This window comes from Polistes canadensis, unplaced genomic scaffold (genome assembly GCF_001313835.1).
Source record: "Polistes canadensis isolate GaletaPanama2010 unplaced genomic scaffold, ASM131383v1 scaffold_22, whole genome shotgun sequence".
Classification (NCBI taxonomy): domain Eukaryota; kingdom Metazoa; phylum Arthropoda; class Insecta; order Hymenoptera; family Vespidae; genus Polistes; species Polistes canadensis.
The window spans coordinates 735,060-757,674 of NW_014569569.1; the positions used below are offsets into that span (position 1 = coordinate 735,060).

At 32.8% G+C, this 22,615-nt stretch overlaps 2 protein-coding genes across 16 annotated transcripts in view; one reads left to right on the plus strand and one right to left on the minus strand.

Annotated features, from left to right (window-relative positions):
- LOC106794038 (disks large homolog 4) overlaps positions 1-8,557 on the plus strand; it is a 259,789-nt gene extending 251,232 nt beyond the window's left edge. For 4 of the 12 annotated variants that reach the window (XM_014761422.1, XM_014761421.1, XM_014761423.1 and 1 more), the window contains 12 exons: positions 1,103-1,316; positions 1,422-1,579; positions 1,917-2,166; positions 2,528-2,630; positions 3,261-3,299; positions 4,352-4,393; positions 5,034-5,138; positions 6,591-6,740; positions 7,191-7,363; positions 7,527-7,636; positions 7,762-7,853; positions 8,178-8,557. In XM_014761422.1, coding sequence (XP_014616908.1) covers positions 1,103-1,316; positions 1,422-1,579; positions 1,917-2,166; positions 2,528-2,630; positions 3,261-3,299; positions 4,352-4,393; positions 5,034-5,138; positions 6,591-6,740; positions 7,191-7,363; positions 7,527-7,636; positions 7,762-7,853; positions 8,178-8,287 — 1,546 coding nt within the window. In that variant the 3' untranslated portion in view covers positions 8,288-8,557. The remainder of the gene's footprint in view (positions 1-1,102; positions 1,317-1,421; positions 1,580-1,916; positions 2,167-2,527; positions 2,631-3,260; positions 3,300-4,351; positions 4,394-5,033; positions 5,139-6,590; positions 6,741-7,190; positions 7,364-7,526; positions 7,637-7,761; positions 7,854-8,177) is intronic. The other 8 variants (XM_014761430.1, XM_014761429.1, XM_014761432.1 and 5 more) reach the window with 5 other exon arrangements.
- Positions 8,558-17,990: 9,433 nt separating this feature from the next.
- LOC106794051 (mucin-5AC) overlaps positions 17,991-22,615 on the minus strand; it is a 239,442-nt gene continuing 234,817 nt past the window's right edge. For all 4 annotated transcript variants that reach the window (XM_014761450.1, XM_014761451.1, XM_014761453.1 and 1 more), the window contains 8 exons: positions 22,158-22,472; positions 21,917-21,983; positions 21,417-21,826; positions 19,317-21,329; positions 19,097-19,219; positions 18,854-19,020; positions 18,533-18,747; positions 17,991-18,448 (listed from right to left, as the gene is read on the minus strand). In XM_014761450.1, coding sequence (XP_014616936.1) covers positions 18,027-18,448; positions 18,533-18,747; positions 18,854-19,020; positions 19,097-19,219; positions 19,317-21,329; positions 21,417-21,826; positions 21,917-21,983; positions 22,158-22,472 — 3,732 coding nt within the window. In that variant the 3' untranslated portion in view covers positions 17,991-18,026. The remainder of the gene's footprint in view (positions 18,449-18,532; positions 18,748-18,853; positions 19,021-19,096; positions 19,220-19,316; positions 21,330-21,416; positions 21,827-21,916; positions 21,984-22,157; positions 22,473-22,615) is intronic.

Below are 22,615 nucleotides of genomic sequence, written 5' to 3' on the forward strand. Positions count from 1 at the left end.
TGCTAATCTCGTTGTGACTAGAATTCTGCCGCAATGCGCCATTGCAGCTTCCGACAATCATTTCTGAAGTGTCTCTTTTAATATATGTACAATAATTATTTAAATATATCGTAAGATAAATCGATCAATACTTTTTTACCATGCAAATTTATGCATCAGAAAGGTAGGACACAAATGCAGAAATGTAAGAAGGACCTACTTTCAAAATTGGCCTGAAGCAAATTCACAAATATTTGTATTATATAATTTTCTAAAACGTTTTTCTCAAAATCACAAAAGCTAGTAGGTTAATCCATTCTGATTCTTAATGCCTTAAATGTGATATTGAATCCGAAAATATATTCAAAGATAAATGACACGGCACGCGTTTACGAGTTTACAAGTTTAATTAAAGCATCATGGGAGAAGTGAAGCAATTAATGACCAACAACATAGTTTAGAAACTCTCTCTCTCTCTCTCTCTTTCTTTCTGTCTGTCTGGCAAACCTCCTGCCGTTAATGAAAAAACTTTATATCTCGGTAGAAGTACCAGATAAAATGATGTATAGCTAGTTGAAAAACGGGATCCGAGAAGATCCAAGATTTATCTAACTTATTTCTTTATCTACTTTTCTTTTTTTTTCTTCTTCTTCTTCTCTTTTTTCTTTTAACGTTGCAAGACAGCCATCCGTACGATTATTAGTCGTTGTTAAACGAAGGAGACAATTTCCACGCCTCGATGGACTCGCTCCGGAAGCAATTATCGTCGATCGAAACAACTTTGACGTTTTATCTCTCTCAGGAACTTTTTCCAGTTGGTTTTCTATACGATAACCGATATCGAAAATATCGTCGTTCTTCTTGTTGAACGTGTTCCTATTTCTGACAACGCAACGAAATAAGAGAAAAAAAAGAGAAAGAAAATAAAAATAAAAAAGTAAAAATAACAAAAAACAATTAAATGATATAGAAGAACTAGTGTTCTTTTTTTTTTCTTTTTTTTTCCACGGATTTAGAAAATGAGAGAAACTTTTGTAATTAATCGATGATACATTTTATTGTATACGAAATAACTCTTACCTTTATATATTATTTGTATTTTTTTCTTGTTGTCTTTTTACAGAGAAGTTCGTACGGTCGTTTTGAACAAAGGCTCCTCGGGTCTGGGATTTAACATCGTAGGTGGCGAAGATGGCGAGGGTATTTTTATTTCATTCATCTTAGCCGGTGGACCAGCCGATTTGAGCGGTGAACTTCGTCGTGGCGATCAAATTCTCAGTGTCAATGGCATCAACCTACGAACGGCCACCCACGAGGAGGCTGCCGCGGCCCTTAAGGTATGTTACCAAAAATATATTAGAAAATTGTCAATAAATTATTTGAAATTTGTTGACTTATTTTTCCCTTCTTTTTTTTTTTTTTGGTCTTGGTTATCTGTTTAGGGCACCGGTCAAACAGTGACAATCGTTGTACAGTACAAGCCAGAAGATTATAATAGATTCGAGGCTAAGATCCATGATCTCAAACAACAAATTTCTCAACAGAATATGATGACAGGTACCCTCATGAGGACCTCGCAGAAAAAATCACTTTACGTAAGGTAAAGTCAAGATTTAAACGTAAAATAAAGCTTCTTCTAAATTAATTTAACGTTTAATCTAATATTGATAGTGGTATAGTTTTTAATATATAACGCGTGACCTATTTTTAACCAATCTTGTATTATTTATTAGTGTACCGAGAGATTTATAAAATGATTATTTATAATTATAATTATATCGTAACGTGAATGGAAATAATACAAAAATTGGATCATTTGGTATGACCAACAAAATGTTGTATCGTATAATTTTGTTTCTAAAAATATAAAACACGATGATTTATGAACAGAATCCGAATTTAATAATATCATAATGAACGTGACTTATTTTGTTAAGAGCCCTATTCGATTACGACCCTAATAAGGACGACGGATTGCCGAGTCGTGGATTGGCATTCCGTTATGGAGAGATCCTTCACGTGACGAACGCAAGCGACGACGAATGGTGGCAGGCACGAAGAGTAACTCCTCAGAATGAAGAAGAAGGGCTTGGTATAATTCCATCGCGTAGGCGATGGGAACGTAAGCAACGTGCCAGGGATCGTTCGGTCAAGTTTCAGGGTCACATGCCGGTCATTCTTGACAAGGTAAAGGCTCCACCTTAAAAACTCCTGTAATTATCTATACTATACAATCAAAAAGAATGAGTTATAATTTTATTTACACGCGTGTCCAACGTTATTATTCCTAATATTTTCTGGCGATCAAAATGCGTACGCGCCTAAATGTATAAGATAAGAAATTTCATTATCGGAAAATACATTAGAGATGATCTAACCAAAAATATTTATATTAATACTTTTATTTATTTATTTATTTAATATTTTGTAATATCAATTTTTATATTAATCGATATAATATTTATATCGAGACGCGTGCATTAATATCCGTGATTAAAATTTCAACAAAAATTGTTTAAAATGACTAGCTTTCATTTTTTTACATTAGCAATCGACGTTGGATAGGAAAAAGAAGAATTTCTCGTTTAGCAGGAAGTTTCCCTTCATGAAGAGCAAGGACGACAAGTCCGAGGATGGTTCGGATCAAGAACGTGAGTATTGGAAAGAAAAGTATTTCTACGAAACTTGTCCTGCACGTTCTGTGCATGTTCCAATCCTATAATCATTGTGTTTTAAGTGTTATTCTCGTGGTATGTATCTCTCTCTCTTTCTCTCTCTCTCTCTCTCTCTTTCTCTTACTCTTTTTCCACTAGTATCTCGTGCGATGATTATATACTCCACTCTCGTAAATCTATTTACTGTGACATAATTCAAATTGAATGATATACTGAATAATCTCGATGTACGATCAATTTGTCTACATCTCGTTAAAATACCTTATCCGAACTCGTTATAATTTCTTTTTTCGAATTTCATTTTTTCTTTCCCCTCCCCCTCCTCTTTTCTCTATCTTTTATTATTAAATTAACGTACAAATGAGATAAAAATCGGATTCTTCCTAATATAGTCCTCTTTTTTATAATAATTCAATTAACGATATAAATGATACATACATATAATTCTTTACACAATGAGACGAATAGAATTTAAAAACAGCAATATTATAAATATTATCTCTTAAGGACAAACTCGACGATACTCACCTAATTCCAGAATGAGCTTTTGTGTTTTTTGATGATGTGAAAACGTGACATGTGTTTTGTTTTTGCCTGCTTATGTAGGGTCGCCCACAACACCTGAGAATGAAACCGATCCTACTCGTAAGTATTTTCAATGAGTTTTTATAAACAAACAAAAATTCAATATACTAATACAAAATATCAAACAATTCACTCTCATACACACTCTCATATTAACACTCATTTTTAATTTCTAATTATATCTCTTCTTATTTATTTATTTATTTTTTTATACTCTTTTTATAATATACATATTATATATTTTATCCACGTGTATTTTAATTGTATAAATTTTGCGTTTGAAACTTTCCACCGGCCATCGACCAACCAATAGATTTTAGTCTTTGCCTGTGTTAGTTAACTGCACAAAACTTCATCGTTGCATGCCGCATACCTCTAAAACACAAACTCGCTTTTAATTGGCGAACTTTAAGTTTACCTAGTTCGTTCTATATGTACACGTATTGATATATATATTGTATTATATATATATACATGCATGTAACCATATACGTATATGTATGCATGCGCGTTGTCGTAAATCGCTTTTCCCGTTGCTTTTAGTGATCACGACATTTTCATTTGCGATCAAACTAATGATTTATCATTCAAATTTGTCGCCAAATGTGGCATTTGAAAAAAGTGTTTTTTTTCTGTTTGTTCGGTTAAATACGAGTAAAAATTCGTGTCGTGTTTTTTCTTTAATCAATATCTGGAATAAATGATAATAATAAGAAGAAGAAGAAGAAGAAGAAGAAAAAGAAAAAAAAATGTCGACTGTTATTTTCTCAATCTTTTTACTTGGTCACGACCGAAAAAATGAAGTATGTACTCGATTTAGATTCTTTGTCACGGACACGTCGAGTTAATTAAGAATAATTACAATTTTTGGATATCCGAAATACATATTGGCTTATTAAAAAAAAAAAAGAAAAAACAAAGTATGATTGATCAGATAGAAGAAAGAATTAAAATAAATAAAAAGAAGATGAAGAAGAAAAAGAAAAAGAAAAAGAAAAAGAAAAAGAATAAGAAGAAGTTGGCGCTTTAACGCTTAATTAACTGTAGCGATAATTAACGGCAGCTTATTAGTACGCAATGTATACTGAAATATTCAACTTGTTATGTTCTAGCATTCATGCTGTGCTACACCCAGGACGACACTAACACTGAAGGTAATCGTCTCTCTTGATCCTCTGTGTGTGTTTCTCTTTCTCTCTCCCTCTCTCTCTCGATATATTTTTCCTCTCCCCCACTTCATTCACATTTTATTCCTTTCTCATATTCCTATTTGTCATTTTCCTTTGTCTCTTTTTCTCGTCCCACTTCTCTACCTTATCCTTTATTTCTCATTTACTCGTGTTACCCCCATTGATTAACAAGAACATACTTATTCATTAGCGCGTTATACAAACAAATTATTATATAATATTTATTTTAATAGACAATTTTTTTAACGACATAAGTCATTTTTCTATATATTTTTATTCGAGATTTTGATTATCTTTTTATTTATTATTATTTTAAAACATATTATATCGGAAAGTAATCGAATAGTTGTATTACTTTTTTTCCTTCATTTTTTTTTCTTATAAAACATCATTCGTTAAATGTTTCACGTTATTTTCATCGTCGTCATCGTCGTCATCGTCGTCGTCGTCGTCGTCGTCGTCGTAATCATCGTTGTTTTTGGATTAAAAATTTTCTTCCATCATCCCATATCTCTCACTATCGCATTTTATTCTCATTAAACATAAAAGTATTTGTTCTTCCCCCATTCTGTTTTATTCATTCAAGATTTGTCTTGCGTCGCAGGGAGTAAAGAAATTTTGTATCGCGTTGAACTGCCCTATATGGAAGAACTGACATTAGTTTATCTGGAAAAGGAGTACGTTGATGATGAAAATTGTGACGAGCTTTGTAAGTTGAGAAGCGAATATTTTAGATGAAAAAGTTTCGTTCGAAATTGATATTAAAAAAAATATAAAAAGATTACTTATAAACAAAAGAATAAATAAATAAAATAAAAAACAAAAGATAAGTACAAACAAGATGCAAGGAACGAACGCAAATGTGATGTAAGCAGGAGTGCAAATAGCAAAAACATTAGATCGTAGGATGACTAATTCGAATTTTGAATTAATATTGATCCCTGTTGTTTTTTTTTCTTTCTTTCTTTCTTTTTTTTCTTCTGTTATTTCTCTCACACTCTCTTCCGGTTCCTTCTAATCACTGACGAATAAAAAAATTGCCTTCTATAAAAAATCAAAAACGCTTCGCGCAAATACGACAGTCGCGACACGTGCTTTTTCGTTATTATACCCCAGTGTTTTGTTATTTTCATTTTGTTTCTCTCTCTATATCTATATATATGTCTGCAACTAATACTCTCTCACAAATAAAAATTTAATCAAAGATCGTTACAACGCGATTATGCGAAAGAGACGTCATTTCGTAGGTGAGGTTCTTTTGAAGACTTTTTATAACAAAATTTATTTATTTTTCTCCGGTTATATTATATACGCGTTGTATATTTTTACAAATTAATTTGAAATTTATTTCTACTTTGCCAAAAGAAGTGACGTCAATCTTGTACAATTAGATTGAAAAGCAAACGTACAAAAAGTAGACACGAGCATACGTATACAAAATAGCAAAATGTAAATCCTATTTAGAAATAGAGCAACACACAGCTAGATATATAAAAATATTATATATAAATATATATATATATATCATATATCATATATATATATATATATATATAACTATATATATACTAACTTGTCCTTTTAAGCCGTTTTTTTTGTCAAGATTTTGTAGCTATTTTTGAAATAGTTTTCTAAGCTGGCTTAGCCGTTTTCACTTTTTCCCTGCTTTTTCTGTATATTACTCAGTCACCGGAGCGCATGTACTTGGCCCGTTTAATAGAAAAGAAATTAAATGAAATATCAAAGAATAACGCTTCTCTGCAGTTGTGCAATTCAAAAAAAAAAAAACAAATAACAAGTATCCGTAACGAAGGAAATAAATATTATAATATTATACTTACTAAATAAAAAAAGAATCCAAACGCGTGGAAGGATATTTTTCGTTGACTCAAATAATAGAACGAACTTTCAACGCTTATATTGATTTGTTTTACGTTTCGTTTAGTTTCTTTTATTTTATTTTTTTTTTGGGTTTTGTTGTTGATCTGTTCTGTTTTCATTTATTTTTTTTCTGTGGTTTTCCCCTTTCCCTTTTTCACAAAAATCAAATTTTCTTTTTTTTAAACGTCGACGCGAGGTTTTACTAACAGAATGAATTCAGCTTCAATTTTGATAGTTCTTATCGATGATTTAGATTGACAGTGGGTACTTGTTATTGCAGGCAGCGAAGAGAACGTACTCTCGTACGAGCCAGTCCAACAACTCACCATTCAGTATACACGTCCGGTCATCATTTTGGGAGCTCTTAAGGATACTATCAACGATGACCTCATAAATGAATTTCCTGATAAATTTGGCAGCTGCGTACCTCGTAAGTGAACACAAATAATGAAAATAAATTCTTAAATACTCGTATTTTATCTTGATTTCCGATTTGTTACGTTGGAATAAAACATAACACGGAACAAAATTCGTGAAAAACACAAAATTACATATTAGTATTTTTAATATATACGAAAAAAGTAAGTGTAACTATATTATTAGATCGTACGAATAATAATTTTGTTTTACGCATTTAATGATACGTCAAGATTTTATTCTAAATCTCCAAATCATTTTACCATATTAGCAACAAACGATTCAATTGCGAACTTTTTTGTGCTTCGATCTGAATAAATATAATTTCCATTCCGAATAATCTAATATAAAGTGTATTTTATTATGAAATAATGATTTATATAGGGGCCAACCACCCTTCGCCCGCCGATAATATTTTAATTCGTGAATAATATTATTAAAAAAAATTGTATTTTCTTTTTAGACACGACGAGGAGTAGAAGAGAAAATGAGGTGGACGGACGTGATTATCACTTCATTGCATCCAGAGAACAAATGGAAAGAGATATTCAAAATCACTTATTTATAGAAGCAGGACAATACAATGACAATCTTTATGGAACGTCTGTTGCATCTGTTCGAGAGGTTGCCGAGAAGGTATTACTATTACCATTTACACAATTGATTCATTTTAATTACAATTATATTCTATAACGAGAGAAAAAATATATATCGACTAATTCTGATATTATATATTTTCCTATTCTCTTTCTTTTCATAATTATTTTCTTGTTTTTTTTTTTTCCTTCTTTTCTTTCAGAGAAAGCACTGTATTCTTGATGTCAGCGGAAATGCTATCAAGAGGTTACAAGTAGCACAACTTTATCCTATTGCCATATTCATAAAGCCGAAGTCAGTCGAGTCCGTAAAGTAAGTAAAATCAAATCTTCGTAAGAATATAAGCGGTATTGATTTTCTATAAAAAAAAAAAAAGAAGAAGAAAAAAAAAACGTTATAGAATCATTATCAATTTATTTCTTTTCCTTGTCCCATAGGGAAATGAATAAAAGAACGACCGACGAACAAGCTAAGAAGACTTACGAACGTGCTCTTAAAATGGAGCAGGAGTTTGGGGAATACTTTACTGGTAGGAGGATACGCTTATTCTAATATAAAATATATTTCATTCTGTGAGAGAGGAAAAAAAAGAAAAAATTTAGTGTTGTCTTAAAAATTACATGCTACACTTAACCTCCTTATAATATTGTTACAATTTTTCCCATGTAACATGAATTTATTTTCATCCTACGTTTATATTTCGTTACTATACGGGAAGTAAATAGGGATGAATTATTCCTGTTATAGGAAAAAACAAGAGGCTTAAATGTACAAATTGATAACATATAATCATTTTTATAAATTTATATATATATATACAATATATTATTTATATATTTTGATATTTTTCCAGCCGTCGTCCAAGGAGACACACCAGAAGAGATCTACGTAAAAGTAAAAGAAGTAATCTCCGAACAAAACGGACCCAACATTTGGGTGCCTTGTAGGGATCAGCAACTGTGACGTCCTGCCCCCCACGCCCTCCCTGGCCCCAATGCTTGGACCCTACCTCCAAGGCGTCAAGCTTAATTCATCTTGATCAAATAATTAAGTAACACTTTAACGCCTTCCCCCCTGACCCCTGAACCACGCCCCCGCCCCCGCCCCCCATCTTCACGATATCCACCCACCTAAGTAGCACAATGTCGTCGTAGCTCTAACGGAGAAAAGAAAAGAATCCGAGAATAGTGCGTATAATAAATGTGAATAAAAAAATGCTGAACCGTATTGAGAAAAAATAATCAAGATGACGAAGAAGAAGACGAGGATAAAATGGCAGATCCAAATAAAAAGGGAGGAGGAGGAGGAGGAGGAGGAGGAGGAGGGGGGAAGGGGGAAGAAAAAAATTGTAGAAGCTTCGTGGAATTTGTCTGAAAAAAAGTAAAAATATAATAAAATAAAGAATTGCTTAAAGGAATTTCAAAAAAAAGCGAGAAGTAAAGGAAAAAAAAAAAAAAAGAATAAAAAACTATAACGTAATGTCTATATTATAAATTGACGTGCCGAGAAGGACTTGCTGAAATTTTCACTCCATTGTCAAAATCCCCTTTTTTTTGCTCGATTTAGACGAACGAGGAAGAATAAATAAATAAATAAATAAATAAATAAATGAATGAGTAAATAAATAATCGTGTGTGCGTGAGCGCGCATGCGTGCGTGCTCGAAAACACGTACGTGTCTCGCCAGATGATGAAACGTAAAAAACGCGAATAAATAAATGATTTGCAATGTTTGTTTGATAGATCCGCGCGTTTATTGTGCTGTAATTTGTCGATTGATGTTTAGGAAAATCAATCGTTTACAGTTCGAATTAAAAAAACGCGAATTCGATGATCGATCAAATAAAAAAAAGAAAAGAAAAGAAAAGCATGCACGCGCGCACACGGATATTATGATGATACACAAAATGTTAAGAACGTAAAACGAAGTGTGAAACGAAGTAAGTAAAGTAAAGTAAAGAAAAAAAGAAAAAAGTAATGTAAGTAAGTAACGCGCGCTTTTCTAGGCGACGAAACGTAAAGCGAAACATTTTTTTTTTCTTGCGTTCTCTCGCTGCTAAAAAGAAAATTAATAATAATAATAATAATAGTAATAATAATAATAATAATAATAATAATAATGATAATGATAATGATAACGATAATAAAATAAAAAAGAAAAATGTCACGATCGTTCAAAAAATACGCACAGCATGTTGTCCTAGGGAGTCAGCTTTTAAACGTTATTAATTATGTTACTACTACTATTGAATACTTATCTTTCTATCGAATTTTTATGCAATTTTTTTTCTTCTTCTTTTTTTCTTTTCTTTTTAAAGTACTTCAAGCTAATAAATGAATAATTTGACTCGTTGCCCAAATTATGATGGGCGACGCGAGGCGGTCAACGTATTAAGAAAAAAAAAGCAAAACAAAAAAAAAATAAAAGACGAAGAATTGTCGAGAGTGTAATTACAAAAATAGAAAGAAAGAAAAAAAAGATAAAGAATCTTTGTTGAGTCGTGTATACGGTTACAGATGCGAAGCATCTCTCGATATATAGAGATATAAACAAATAATAATTTACAAAATGGTGGTGGTGGTGGGGAGTGGGGTCTCATAATCGAAATGATCGACTTTCCGAACCGACGACCACACTAAAACATTATGTAAGCTTCACCGATTATATTTGAGCGATGTAGCGGTATTTTTTAATGTACTTAATCGCGATAATGCGAAAATCGAATATGAGGAGGAAAAGGAAAGAAAAATGGGATAAGGAAAAGTAAACAAAATTAAATGACTTGTTTCTTATCGAAAGACGTGGGTGATGATGGATGCATAGATGAACGAGAAAAAGAATTTATAAACAAAACATGTATTAAGAATGAATAAGAAAAAAATAAAAGAGAAGAAATAGTAGCACGTTGATTTGAAGTCTCGCGAATAAAAGTGCATGCGAGGCAAATTGCGTTTCGATTGTTGCGAATAATTCGGTGCGTGTAGATTGCAAATATATATATATATATATATATATATATATATATATATATATATATATAAAGAGTGTGAGACTGCGTAATAAAAAAAGACGATTTAATGAATTATTCGGTTCGACTTCTTCCCCTTCCGGTCATTTGTTTATCATTCAAATGAATAATATATCTATTACGTTGAAATATAAATAATTCATATAATAATACGGTAGAATAAATAATATTTAAATTATGACGATGTAATAATAAAAAAAAAAAAACAAACAAATTTGATTTCGAGAGAATTGATTCCATCTATCTATATTATGCGATCGTAATAAATAAATGATCGAGAGAAGAAGAATGCGGAATAATAATAATAATAATAATAATAATAATAATAATAATAATAATAATAATAATATTAATAATATTAATAATAATAATTATAATAATAATAATAAGAAGAAGAGAAGAAAAAATATTATTCGGGACTCGTTGTGTCTCTTAAATAGAAATATTACGATCTACGCGTACGTCGAAAAAAATAAACCTCACACAGGACAAATCTTCTAGATGCTAGAATTTAGCGATATATAATGTTTTGTACAGCTAGATGACTAAGCAGCCAGTATTGGGTTATGTGCAACATTATATAGATGAAAAGAAAAAAAAGATAAAAAGATTAATAAGAAAAAAAAAAAGATGCAAAAAGAGATGAAGAATAAGTCGACGAGATGAGATATGAGAGATATGGATTTATGAAATGAAAAAAAAAAAAAAAGAAAAGAAAAAAAGATATACTATTGTAATTTAAAATGCCACACTACTACTAAATTATTATTACGAATAGTAGGTATGTATTATTGTAAATACCTATTTACACGACGGGATAGAGATCGAGAGTAATTATAAGTAAAGAAAGATTGATCCAACAACACATATAAGCGAGTTTTAAAAAGTTAGAACTCTCGATCGTGAAAAAGAAACGAAACACAAAAAAAAAAACGTCGAGAAATGAAGACCCTCGATAATTGTTGTGTATGTAACTCGCAAAAATGAAAGAATAATAGTAGTATGCCGGTGGTATTAGAAGAGATAGTGGGAGGGAGGGAAGGAGGGTGAAAAGGTGAGTGGTGAGGGGGTGAACAACTAGAAAAGTTATAGGCAAGCCGTTTTGAAAATAAGAGATTTATCTTTACCAACGCTTCTCGGTGTATGATTGATTGATTATGTTCCTCCTGATTGATTTGTTATCGGGTATTATCGTGTACGTTTGAAATGACCGATAATCATGTGTAATGATTAATATACTGATACATGAAACGAAATCTGAACAAGATTAAAGCGAATGAAAAGGAAAAGATAATGTAACTTAGAAAAATAGAAAGATGAAACAGTATATATTTGATCGCGAATTGTACTTACGTCGATACAAGAAAATTCCGATTATACATAATTAAGAAAAACTGTGGTTAAGGGTGTAGTAAAACATATTAAAATGAAAAGAAAAGAAAAGAAAAGAAAAGAAAAGAAAAGGAAAGGAAAGAAGGAAGGATTAAAAGAAAGGAAAAAGAAAAAGATATAAAGAAGGCAGCGTGATCGAAGTTGTTAGACATGCTATTAAAACAAAAGAAAAAAAAAATAATAATAAAATTAATACCTACGCAAAAAAATAAAATAAATAAATAAATAAATAAAAAGGCAAGTCGAAGATCGTCGATCTAAATGTAATATAACTAATAATCGTGTAACGTTATAATTTGTATCGACTACTATGCACGGTGATTACACGTCGGTCCTTTTCCATTCGACCCTAATTATAATAATAATAATAATAATAATAATATTAATATTAATAATAATAATAAAAATCGTCGTGAAACAGGAGAGAGATAGAAAACGCGCCGCCGATCGTTAGAAAGAAAGAGAGACTGTAAGAGAAAAAGAGATAAAATAAAACACAATTAGCCTTTGTTATCGCGTAGAGAAATAAAAATAAAAATAAAATGAATAAATAAAATAAACGAGCAAAAAATAAAGAATAAAATAAAATAAAATAGGGCGACTGATTTTCGTTCGCTTTTCCTTTTTTACACGCGCGAACGAGGATTTGGTGAGACGTATCGATTCTATGTGCGTTTATCGCGAGAGTGTATTATTATTAATTATTAATTATTAATTATTATTGTTAAGATAGGTGTCGCAAAAATGTTTAAACTGGTTAGGAGGGAAGAATTAAACGATTAAACGAAAGAAAGATTGATAGTAACTAGGTCGAGAAGAAAAGCATCACTGTATAATTCCGTGCTGGTTGTGTCAAGAAGAAAACATTGCAGAGCCAGGCTTCAATCGAGTAAAGTTGTCTGCCTCCATGTAAAGGAACGTATTAAGAGAATAATCACTACCGACACTTATTATACACCTCTATAGTCTATTTAATAATATTACTTATTGAATTGTCAATCTCATGTTCACCTTGTTTCATCGTTTTTAAATAGTTAATAAACGTTTTACCAATTTTAACTATGCCTTTTATTATTATTATTATTATTATTATTATTATTAACCAATTTAATTAACTTACCGATAATTATCTTGAAGTATTACTTTAATGTATAATATTATTTACTATTTCTTCCTACACATTTGTGTATTTGTCATATTATTGAATTTATTTAAAAATGGCCTAATTAAACGGGACGACGGAATGAAACGACACATCGGTAAAAATACTTGCTTTTATTACATCGATAGGATAAGATGTTACTGTTTATTTATTTAGCGAAAAAAAAAAATCACAAGTTTTATCTGCTCATTTCCTTTTTTTCTTGTTCTTTGTCTTTTTTTTTTTGTGTATTCTCCTTTTTATATTTTTTCCTCCTAAGAAAATCCATTAGTCAAATCGTCACCGATTTTGCTCAGAGGGCAACAACGACGACGACGACGACGACGACGACGACGACGATGACAACGATTAATTAGTGGCAAATAGTACTCTCATTTTCCTTTCTCCAATTATTTTTTTTCTTTTTCCTCATCTTTACACGAATCACAGAGAAACTCTAATTTACATCTCTCGCATCAACCGGAAACTTAAAATTTAGAAATAAGATATATATATGTATATCATACATATAATATATATAAACATACAATAATTTTCACTTTAGTATTATTTTTCATCTTCCCTTTGCAAAGCATTAGCATTAAAACATTCAGAGAATTTACCAAATATACATATATAAATATATATATATATGTATATATATATATAATTATGTGTGTATGTATATGTATGTGTATATAAATTACAAGGGGAAACGTTACGACTAAAAAAATGTACATCCATAGTTAACTATTTTTATGTATATATCATACAATAAAAAAGCGGATAGTTTGTAGTTATAGAAGTTAATATATAGTAATCATCGCGGTGTGTATTTTTTTTCTTACTTTTCAATCAATTAATACGTACGTATCCATATGCGCGAGGCGTGCGTACATATTCCTGTTTTAATCTGTATATGAGTGTATTTTTTTTTATCTGTTTTGTGGGCGCATGTGTATGTAGGTATATATTATTTACGTGTTCTTGTACATGCGTATACGAAGTTATGTATTTACATACGCAGGACTGTCGAGACACTGCTGCATACTATGCTAATAGTATTATTATTTTTATTATTATTATTATTATTATTATTATTTTTATTTTTAATATTACTACTATTATTATTTTTATTTATCATTATATCAATATCATTATTATATTATTACTATATTCATTATTATTATTATTATTTTTTATTTTTATTATTCGCTTTGAGTGTGTGTTGTGTGTTTTTTACGATTATAAACTACATAACACAGGGTATGCTTTTTATTACACACACGAGAGCACGTTACTATATTATAAACAATTATCATGACTACTTACAACTGTCGCTTCTAATTACATTAAAAGGTATACATATACACAGTACGTACACAATTTTCTTCTTATCATTCTTTCGATTTTACACAACAACAACAAGTCGATGCGAAGTAAGGGTTGGAGAGTGGAGCAATAGATGGTGGCCCTATTTTATATATATATGCGAGGATAATGAGAAAAAGAAAGCAGAAGGGGGTGGAAGGGGATAGCCGGGATCCTACATGCTCCAAAAGATTGTTTATTGAAAATAGTTATTTATTTACAACTATCGATCGCACCGTTTTTATATACGCATGTGTTGTGTACGCGTGTATTTTATTTCTATCATATTTTCTTTTTCTTCTTTCTCTTTCTCTCTCTCTCTCTCTCTCTCTCTCTCTTTCTCTCCTTCCTTCCCCTCCCCCCCCACCTTTCTTTTTTTCTACCCTTCTTATCGTCGAGAGATTTTTCGACTAAAATAAAATTAAAAAGGAGAATTCATCAGCCGTAAACGAATTTTCTTTTTTCACGAGTGTTAATTTAAAAAACGAATAATTTTAATTTTTTTGGTCAGCCAATTATTATATTTTATATTGAAAATATTAACGCGCGAAGATCATTATAGATCGTCGCAATGTTATTAACCACTATTTCTTTATCTCCCAATCAATTTGTTTGTTTGTTAAAATCTGGTTTTGTTCGTCTCGTGTTATTTTACTAACCGAGTTTAATGCACGCGTCCTCCGTTGCTGCAATTTTCCCTGAGACTGATTCATAAACGATTGAAATCCGTATACAATGACGAAAATGCAACAAAGGACGTAGCTTGATATAATTGGATTCATATATAATTTCAAAAAAAGATATCGTGGACGAAAAACTCTCTCTATCTCTCTCTCTCTCTCCTTCTCTTTCTTCTTTTCCCTTTTACTTTCTCATATGTGCCCATAATTTTATGAAAACGTTTTAAATCAAAAAATTAAAAAAGAAAAATAAGTTTATTAATAATTTTATACAACACACATTAATTTAAACTAAATTATAATATTCAATGTAATTTTTACAATATTGTCAAAAATAAACCGTCAGATAGTGCTTGTTATTTCAACATTATATGGAATTCATTTATAAATGTTAAAATATTAAATCCTTTAAATATCTCGAAACAAAAGATACTATATATATATGACATAGACAACTTTTATAATTATAGGCACATATACCACGACGATATATAAATGATTTTTAATAAATTGTAATTATATTTTTTCTTTTTAATAAAATGATAATAAAAAACAAAAAAGAAAAAAAAAAAACAGAAGATCAAAAAAAAGATAAGTAAATTTGTTGTTTTACAATGGGGGATTCGTTTGTAAAGAAGTTTATAATTAAATCTATACTTAACAAAACTGAGTTATTCATTTCTTCTTCTTTTTCTTTTCTTTTTTTTGGATTTCCTTAAAACAAAAAATATGATTCGATAAGAACTTATAAGAAAATAAATTTTCCCAAGAAATAATAATAATAAAAAAAAAAAAAAAAAGAAATTGAGAGATGATATTAAACGTGGCTGTTAATGCATGATACATATATCAAATCGAAATGATCGTTTCAATATTCCTTTTCATGTGATTATTTAATATATGATTTTCTTTTTTCAATCTATAAAATCAAGCCGGCGATATTAATCTTTAAATTGCACTACCCAAATTAATAAATGCGATTTTATGCACCACTAAAAAAAATCGCTCTCTAATTTATTCGATTGGCCGATAACTCAGTACGATATTTTTCTGTCGGTTTTTTTACTTACTTAAATAGAGAGAAACAAAATCGTATCGGTTTATTGACCAACCTAATATCATCTATAATCAAAAACAAAAAAAAAACATTTAAAGATCGTAGCGACTCTGTGTTTAATCTATATAAACGCAAATTACGTACATATTATTTATGAATTAATTAGCGTGTAAAACACGTTGACAAAAAAAACAATGAGAAACAAAAAATCTTTAACAATGACTTAAACTAATTAATAGAAGTGGTAACGCCGTCCGCATTAGATTCAAATTCACATAACGTGTAAACTATATACATTAATTATTATTATTATCGTGTATCGTTTGAACTTAAACGACGTTTTAAAAAAAAACAAAAAGAGAAAGATACAACAATTTAGGAACAAAGTGTCAATATATCAGAGAACCAACTAAAAAAAAAAAAAACGAAAAAAAAAGAAATACTGTTAGTACATCGTGTTCTCTCGATCGACAATAAAAATTTTACGCTTTGCTTGCTTGCTTGCTTGCGTGAATGCGTGCGCGCGTGCGTGAGTGCGTGATGCGTGCGTCGTCGTCGTTTCATTGGACACGAAACAATCAAGTACTATAATAAACGCAAAATTCGTGCCCCATACGAAGTTTCGGTCGAATCACCTTAAACAACAATCGAAGCTTTAATTCATTATTATTATTATAATTATTATTTTATTATTATAATTATTATCATTATAATTACTATTATTATTATTATTATTATATTATTATTAAGATTATTATAATATTCTACAAACTTAAGCTGCCATTATTCAGCAGTTAGTTCAATCATTGCACGTTTATTAATCGATTTACTTTATAAAGTAATTCGATTTTAATATATTTGTCTTTCTATTTTTTTTCTTTTTAATATATTTTTTTTTGTATTACTTATATCTCGACGAAAACCTCGTATAACACGCTAGAAAACGCTGTTCTATATTTTAAATTCCTTCCATCTCTCTCTCTCTCTCTCTCTCTCTTTCTCGTTCTAACAACACACTCTCACTCTTTCTCATTTTCGTTTCCTCCACTCACTTTTTCTTTCAAATATAAGTACACATTCAATTCTAATCGTATAAGCACAACAGGGGGGACAATGTAGTTAATTAATTAAAAAATTAAATCGCATTCTTCGATCGTCGATGATTTTTGTTCCTAAAATAAAGAATAATAATAATAATAATATAACCACCAATGTAAATTTAATCGATATACGAAAAATCGACTAACATTTTTTTTACACGCACATCATCATCTGGCTGTTAATAAAATATGATCGTTCTATTTTGGACATACACGCGCAGCAACGCGCCCGCGCGCGCATATATCCGAATAAATATGTACTACTAATACAATGTGTCACAGGTAGCCGTAATTTGTTGTTGCCGCTCATCATTTCTCAAACGTTTTATCTCGCATATATTATTTCTATATATATATCTTATATATCTTATATAATAATATGTAGAGTTCGATTTTGCAACGCGTCATGCAAATCGTCATCTTGTTTCCTATATATGTATATCCGTAAAATATTCACGCCATTATTAACTCTAATCTCAAATGGATGTGTTGTTTTGTTGTTGTTCCTTCAGCATTACTCACTCTCCCGTCAAATATCGATTGATCAAAGAGAGAAGAAGAGACTTAGGAAAGCGATATATCACATGTGTAATGTTATTTAATAGAGTCAATAGAGTACTGCTCAATATTATTAATAATTCAACGTGCTTCCGACGAACGTGCCGTTGTTGCTTCTTTGGAATTAGATCCACGAATCTTCGGTCGTCCGTTAGGATTTTTTTTCGTCTCCTTCGTCTCGGAAATCTTGCTTTCATTTTTTCTCGTTGGGTTATATTTGTTTGCGAGAAAGGACGAGGATAAAGAAGGAGAAGAAGTAGATGATGACAAAGACGATGAAGATGACGAAGAAGAAGAAGAAGAAGAAAAAGAAGAAGAAAAGGACGTGGATGGTTTTTCCTGAGGAGAATCTCTTCCCCTCAGTGGTGGTTCCTGTCACCTGAGACTGATTAGCACCTTTTCGACGTTTAACAATGACTTCACCTTCTCGTTGTACTTTATCAATGTCACCTTTGATCCCCGCACGTTGATCTTCTCTCCACCACTTAACAAATGACAACATCGTGATTGTTCTAAGAAATCGGGAAGTTTTAATTCTCTCATAACGTCACGATGAGCAATCGTCGGTGGTCCAGTATGGGCCTTCGGATTAACTTGACGTAAGAGAGCATCGCGACTCTTTATCCTGAGAGCTGCCATTAAATCTTGAAGGAGGACCCACTTGTCCGAATCGTTGGCAAGAGAAAACAGGACTGGTAGGTTAATATCGCTCACCTCCATTTCTATCTCCTCGAGCTCGAGTTTTGGACTGTCCATGGGTGGATCGCTTAAAGGGTTATATCCAGTTTCTTCTGGATCTAGGGACGAAAAGGAAGTTAACACTTTTGTCTTTATCAAGTTGTCAGATTAAATAATGAACGGGAAATCCTACAATAACTTACCAAATATCGAAGCAGGTCCACCGAACGACCAGGGCGTACTACTACGTCCTTGGATGTCGTCCAAGTGTTGTTCCAGGATCGTATAAGCTTCAGTTTCTACTGCCAACATTAATGGTGTTTGTCCAGAATATGTGGCTAGGAGAGGATCCGCACCGTATGATAGAAGTAATCGCACAAGCTCCGTTGAACCGCTTTCCGCAGCCTCGTGAAGTGGTCTGTTTGTGATTAACCACGAATGTTTCAATAAACGATCGTCGTATATTAATACCATATATATTTTTTTTTTCTTTTTACTTACGCATACTTCACATTACTACCAACCTTATTCCTCCGTTTGCACTTTCGCTTGCATTCGCTCCGTAAGCGAGCAAAAGTTTAGCTATCTGCAAGTGACCTCTCGAGCATGCTTCATGAAGTGGCGTATAACCCGCGTTGTCTTTCGGACTAGGTGCACTGTTGAGTTTCTCCAAACAGTAGGCAGTCACATCCTGCATCGACACGTTTATCAAGAAGTTCGAGAAAAACAAACGAGATAATATTACAAAAAAAGAAACGTTAACCCACCGTGTGACCGAGTCTGGCAGCACGATGTAAAATAGTTTCTCCGACACCCTTTTTAATGACCCACGTCCTGATCTCCGATTGAATGTCCGCAACACATTCCGGACTTGGTCTTGACAATATCTGCTGCGGAAAAAAAGATTAATGGTCACTTTGAACTAATCGATCTGTAATAAGAAAAAGATAGAAGAATAATAAAAAATAAAAAGAAATATCTACATACTCTTTTTCGTTCCTTAGGTGCTGCGTCATCCTTCTTCAATGGTCTCTTTTTCTTCCTGACATAGTCGAATCCAGAACGGAATTTCCGCCTACCGGTTCGAAGTTTTAACTTCTTTTTGTTGCTCGGTACCTCGGACTCGTTATTCTCGTCCTCTATTTCGTTATTTTCAGTTTCCTGAGTATCGTTCGTTTCTTTCGCAACTTCAACTTCCGCTTCCTTTTTAACACGCTTCAACTTCTTCTCGGCCAAAGATTTAAGAAGATCCTTTCTTCTCTTCGATTTAAGTAAATGTCTTTTCGAATTGACGATTGCCTTGTGGCTTCTTAAAATACCCGCGTTTCTCAATCGAGACACTACCTTTTGTTTCAAACTACGTGGCTTTCCTAACGTATTTTCTACAGTTTCGTTTTGCGAATCATCGTCCTGTGAAGTGTCACCGTGAATTTGCATAGGTGGAGCGGAAGCTGGCCTATCCTCGCCGAATACCTCCCTGATGGTAGTCTGTTTCTTTAAAACACGCGTTTCCGTTCTCGTTCTACTGTTCAAAACGAAAGTCGAAAATTCGTTCGGAATCGCGTGATTATTCTTGAACGTATCGCGGAAATTATTGACCGTTTCTTTACGGAAATATCCCAAAAGGACGGAATCCGAAACTTTGATTGGTTTCAAAGATTTACTACTCTTAACTAGTGACGACTTGCCGCCTTTCAGTGTTTTCGTCGGAGCTTCTGACGCAAGAAGAGGAGTAAGACTTGGTGTTGCAAGAAGTTCGGGTTCGTTGTTACCTTTTTGAAGGATCTTCGTTGTTCCTTTCTCTAGTTTGTCCTTGTTTTGTTTCCTCTTAGATTCCTTTTTACCGGTACCAACTCTTTGGGCAAGTACATCTACGATAGAATTGTTTTCCAATCTCCCGCTTTTCGTCGTTGTTTTCGGTGGACAGGATATCGTGGTCGAGGAAGTTGCTTCCTCGTCGTCTATCTTACTACCAAGTCCAGTAATACTGTAACTATACTCGGATTCTACGTCACTATCAACGAGTCTCTTTCTACCTAAACAAACGTCAGAACTATCCATAGACACCGATAACGCTGGTGAACCAGGATCCAAATCAGGAAGGGACGTTGACAACCTATGAAATCTCGAAGGTTTCGAGACTGTTATTAGTCTCGTCGGCATTCGTAAAGATTTTTTATAAACATATACTTCTTCCTCCCAACCTGGTCTAAAATCACTACCATCACCGAACAAGGGTTTAGGTTTTATTTTTCTAGACGAAGAGACAGTCTTTGAAGAAGACGATTTCGTCTCTTTTTCCGTCTTATTCTTCTGTGGTGTTGTATCCCTAGAACGTAACTTCATGCCTTCGTTCTCTCCGCTGTTGTTACCTGATCTTTTCCTCGCCCGAAGTCTATCAGCAACGGTTGAACCATGTCCGTATTCCGTACTAACGTCACTTTCTTCGCTGGACGATTCACTACCACTGGATGAAGCTAATTTGATTCTACTACCGCGTCGTACTCTCCTTTTCCTACAAATGATTTCCTCCTCGCCATCGCTATCCTCCTTTTTCAATTTCTTTTTCGTTGCTCGTTTGATCAATGGCACTTCGTCGGAATCTTCTCCGGAATGTCTCCTCTCATTTTCCTTTGAATCAACTATAACTTTCTTCTCTTCTTTACTCACTGGTGGTATATCCATCGTAATAGGTTTTTTCTCATCATCTTTGTTACTTTCCGCGGGCTCGATCTTATCAACGACAAGTGCTTCCACCACATCCTGTTCCTCTTTTTTGATGTCTTCTATTTTGATCTTTATGTCAGCAGTTAAGTCGCTAGTATTAAGATCGGATTCCTTGCTACTATCGTTACCAGTATCTTCTAATTTCGAAGAGGGTCCATCGAGTTTCCTTTTTCTTCCACGTTTCTTCACAGCATCTCCAGCTCGTAACTGTTCCATAAATTTGTCACAAGTTACCGTCCAGAATGGATCCGCTTCGTTGATCTTGTCGTTTTCCTAAACATAATGTTCGTAATGTTCACGATAACGCGATCAAATGATTCGATTTATTACGGAGAAATTTGACGAAGTTAGTATAATTACCTTAAGCTCGATTTTCACTAGATCTATGGAGGACATACACATTGCATCGTTCAAGGGAATAGGAGGTTGAACCTTCGACAACTGCTTCCTGTCTCTCCTCATTTCCTCGAGAGTTTGACGCTCCAACACTGGCATCTCACCCTCGGAATCGCTCTCTCTGAAGTCAAAGACCGAGGTCTCGGAGGAACTTCGAAAACCACTGGCACGTGGTGGTACCGTAGAGGCAACTGCTGGCGTTGGAGTTGACACGGGTACCGTTGTAGCAGCGACCGGCATATTCTCTTCTTCCGTTCTCGAAAACAACCGTCTTCTCGGTGGAAGACAAGCTGCTTTTTCGCGAGTTAATTTAGGTGGGCTTCCCGCGGATGAACCAGATTGCGGGGTTGACGTTGATGCTGCGCTATCGAGTTCTGTAATATATATATTAAGTGTTATACAAGTATTTCATTGGATAAAACGAGAAACAAAAATAATTAAAATAACAATGAGAATTCTTTTACCTTTGGGGGTAGAAGATACATCTTGCGAAGGAACTACGGGTTTTGCCAAGAACTGTTCGGTGCCAACCTAATTCAATATAGTGATATCTTCTTAAACAGCTTAAACAATTGTACGATCATATCCGAAAGAAATGTCACGAATATTTTCAATAAAAAAAAACAAAAATATGTATTCTATCACGGATATATATTATAAAACTACCTGAGTATATTTGACTAGACCAGTCACAATATACCTCACCTGTTTCAGTTCCGCTTTCGTCCTGATTTTCGCGGCCAATATGGCCGCAAGCCCGTCATCCTTGTCACGGTGAATTTGATTCTCGGCTCCCCGAGGTCCCAAGAGAGCTTCCTTGCCAGGTAGCGTGGCGGATGAATTTACTCGCGAAGCGTACATACTACGGGGGGCCTCTTGAGTGATCGAGTCTACGGCTCGCGGCACATGGAACTTGTAATGCGGCGGTGTGTTGCTATTTCGTTCCAGCAAACTAGCCGCTGTAAACGGTGATAGATTGTGTCTACCTATATTTGTTTTAGGCTCCACAGGGGCGACGACCTTTATAAACAAAAAAAAACAAATGAGACTAATTGTTTTATAATTAGTATATTATAATTATTAAGTATAAGATAGTTGTTAGATTCTTAACTAAACGTCCTATTTAAGAAATACCAAGTAGTTATATGTAGTACGTTATCTGT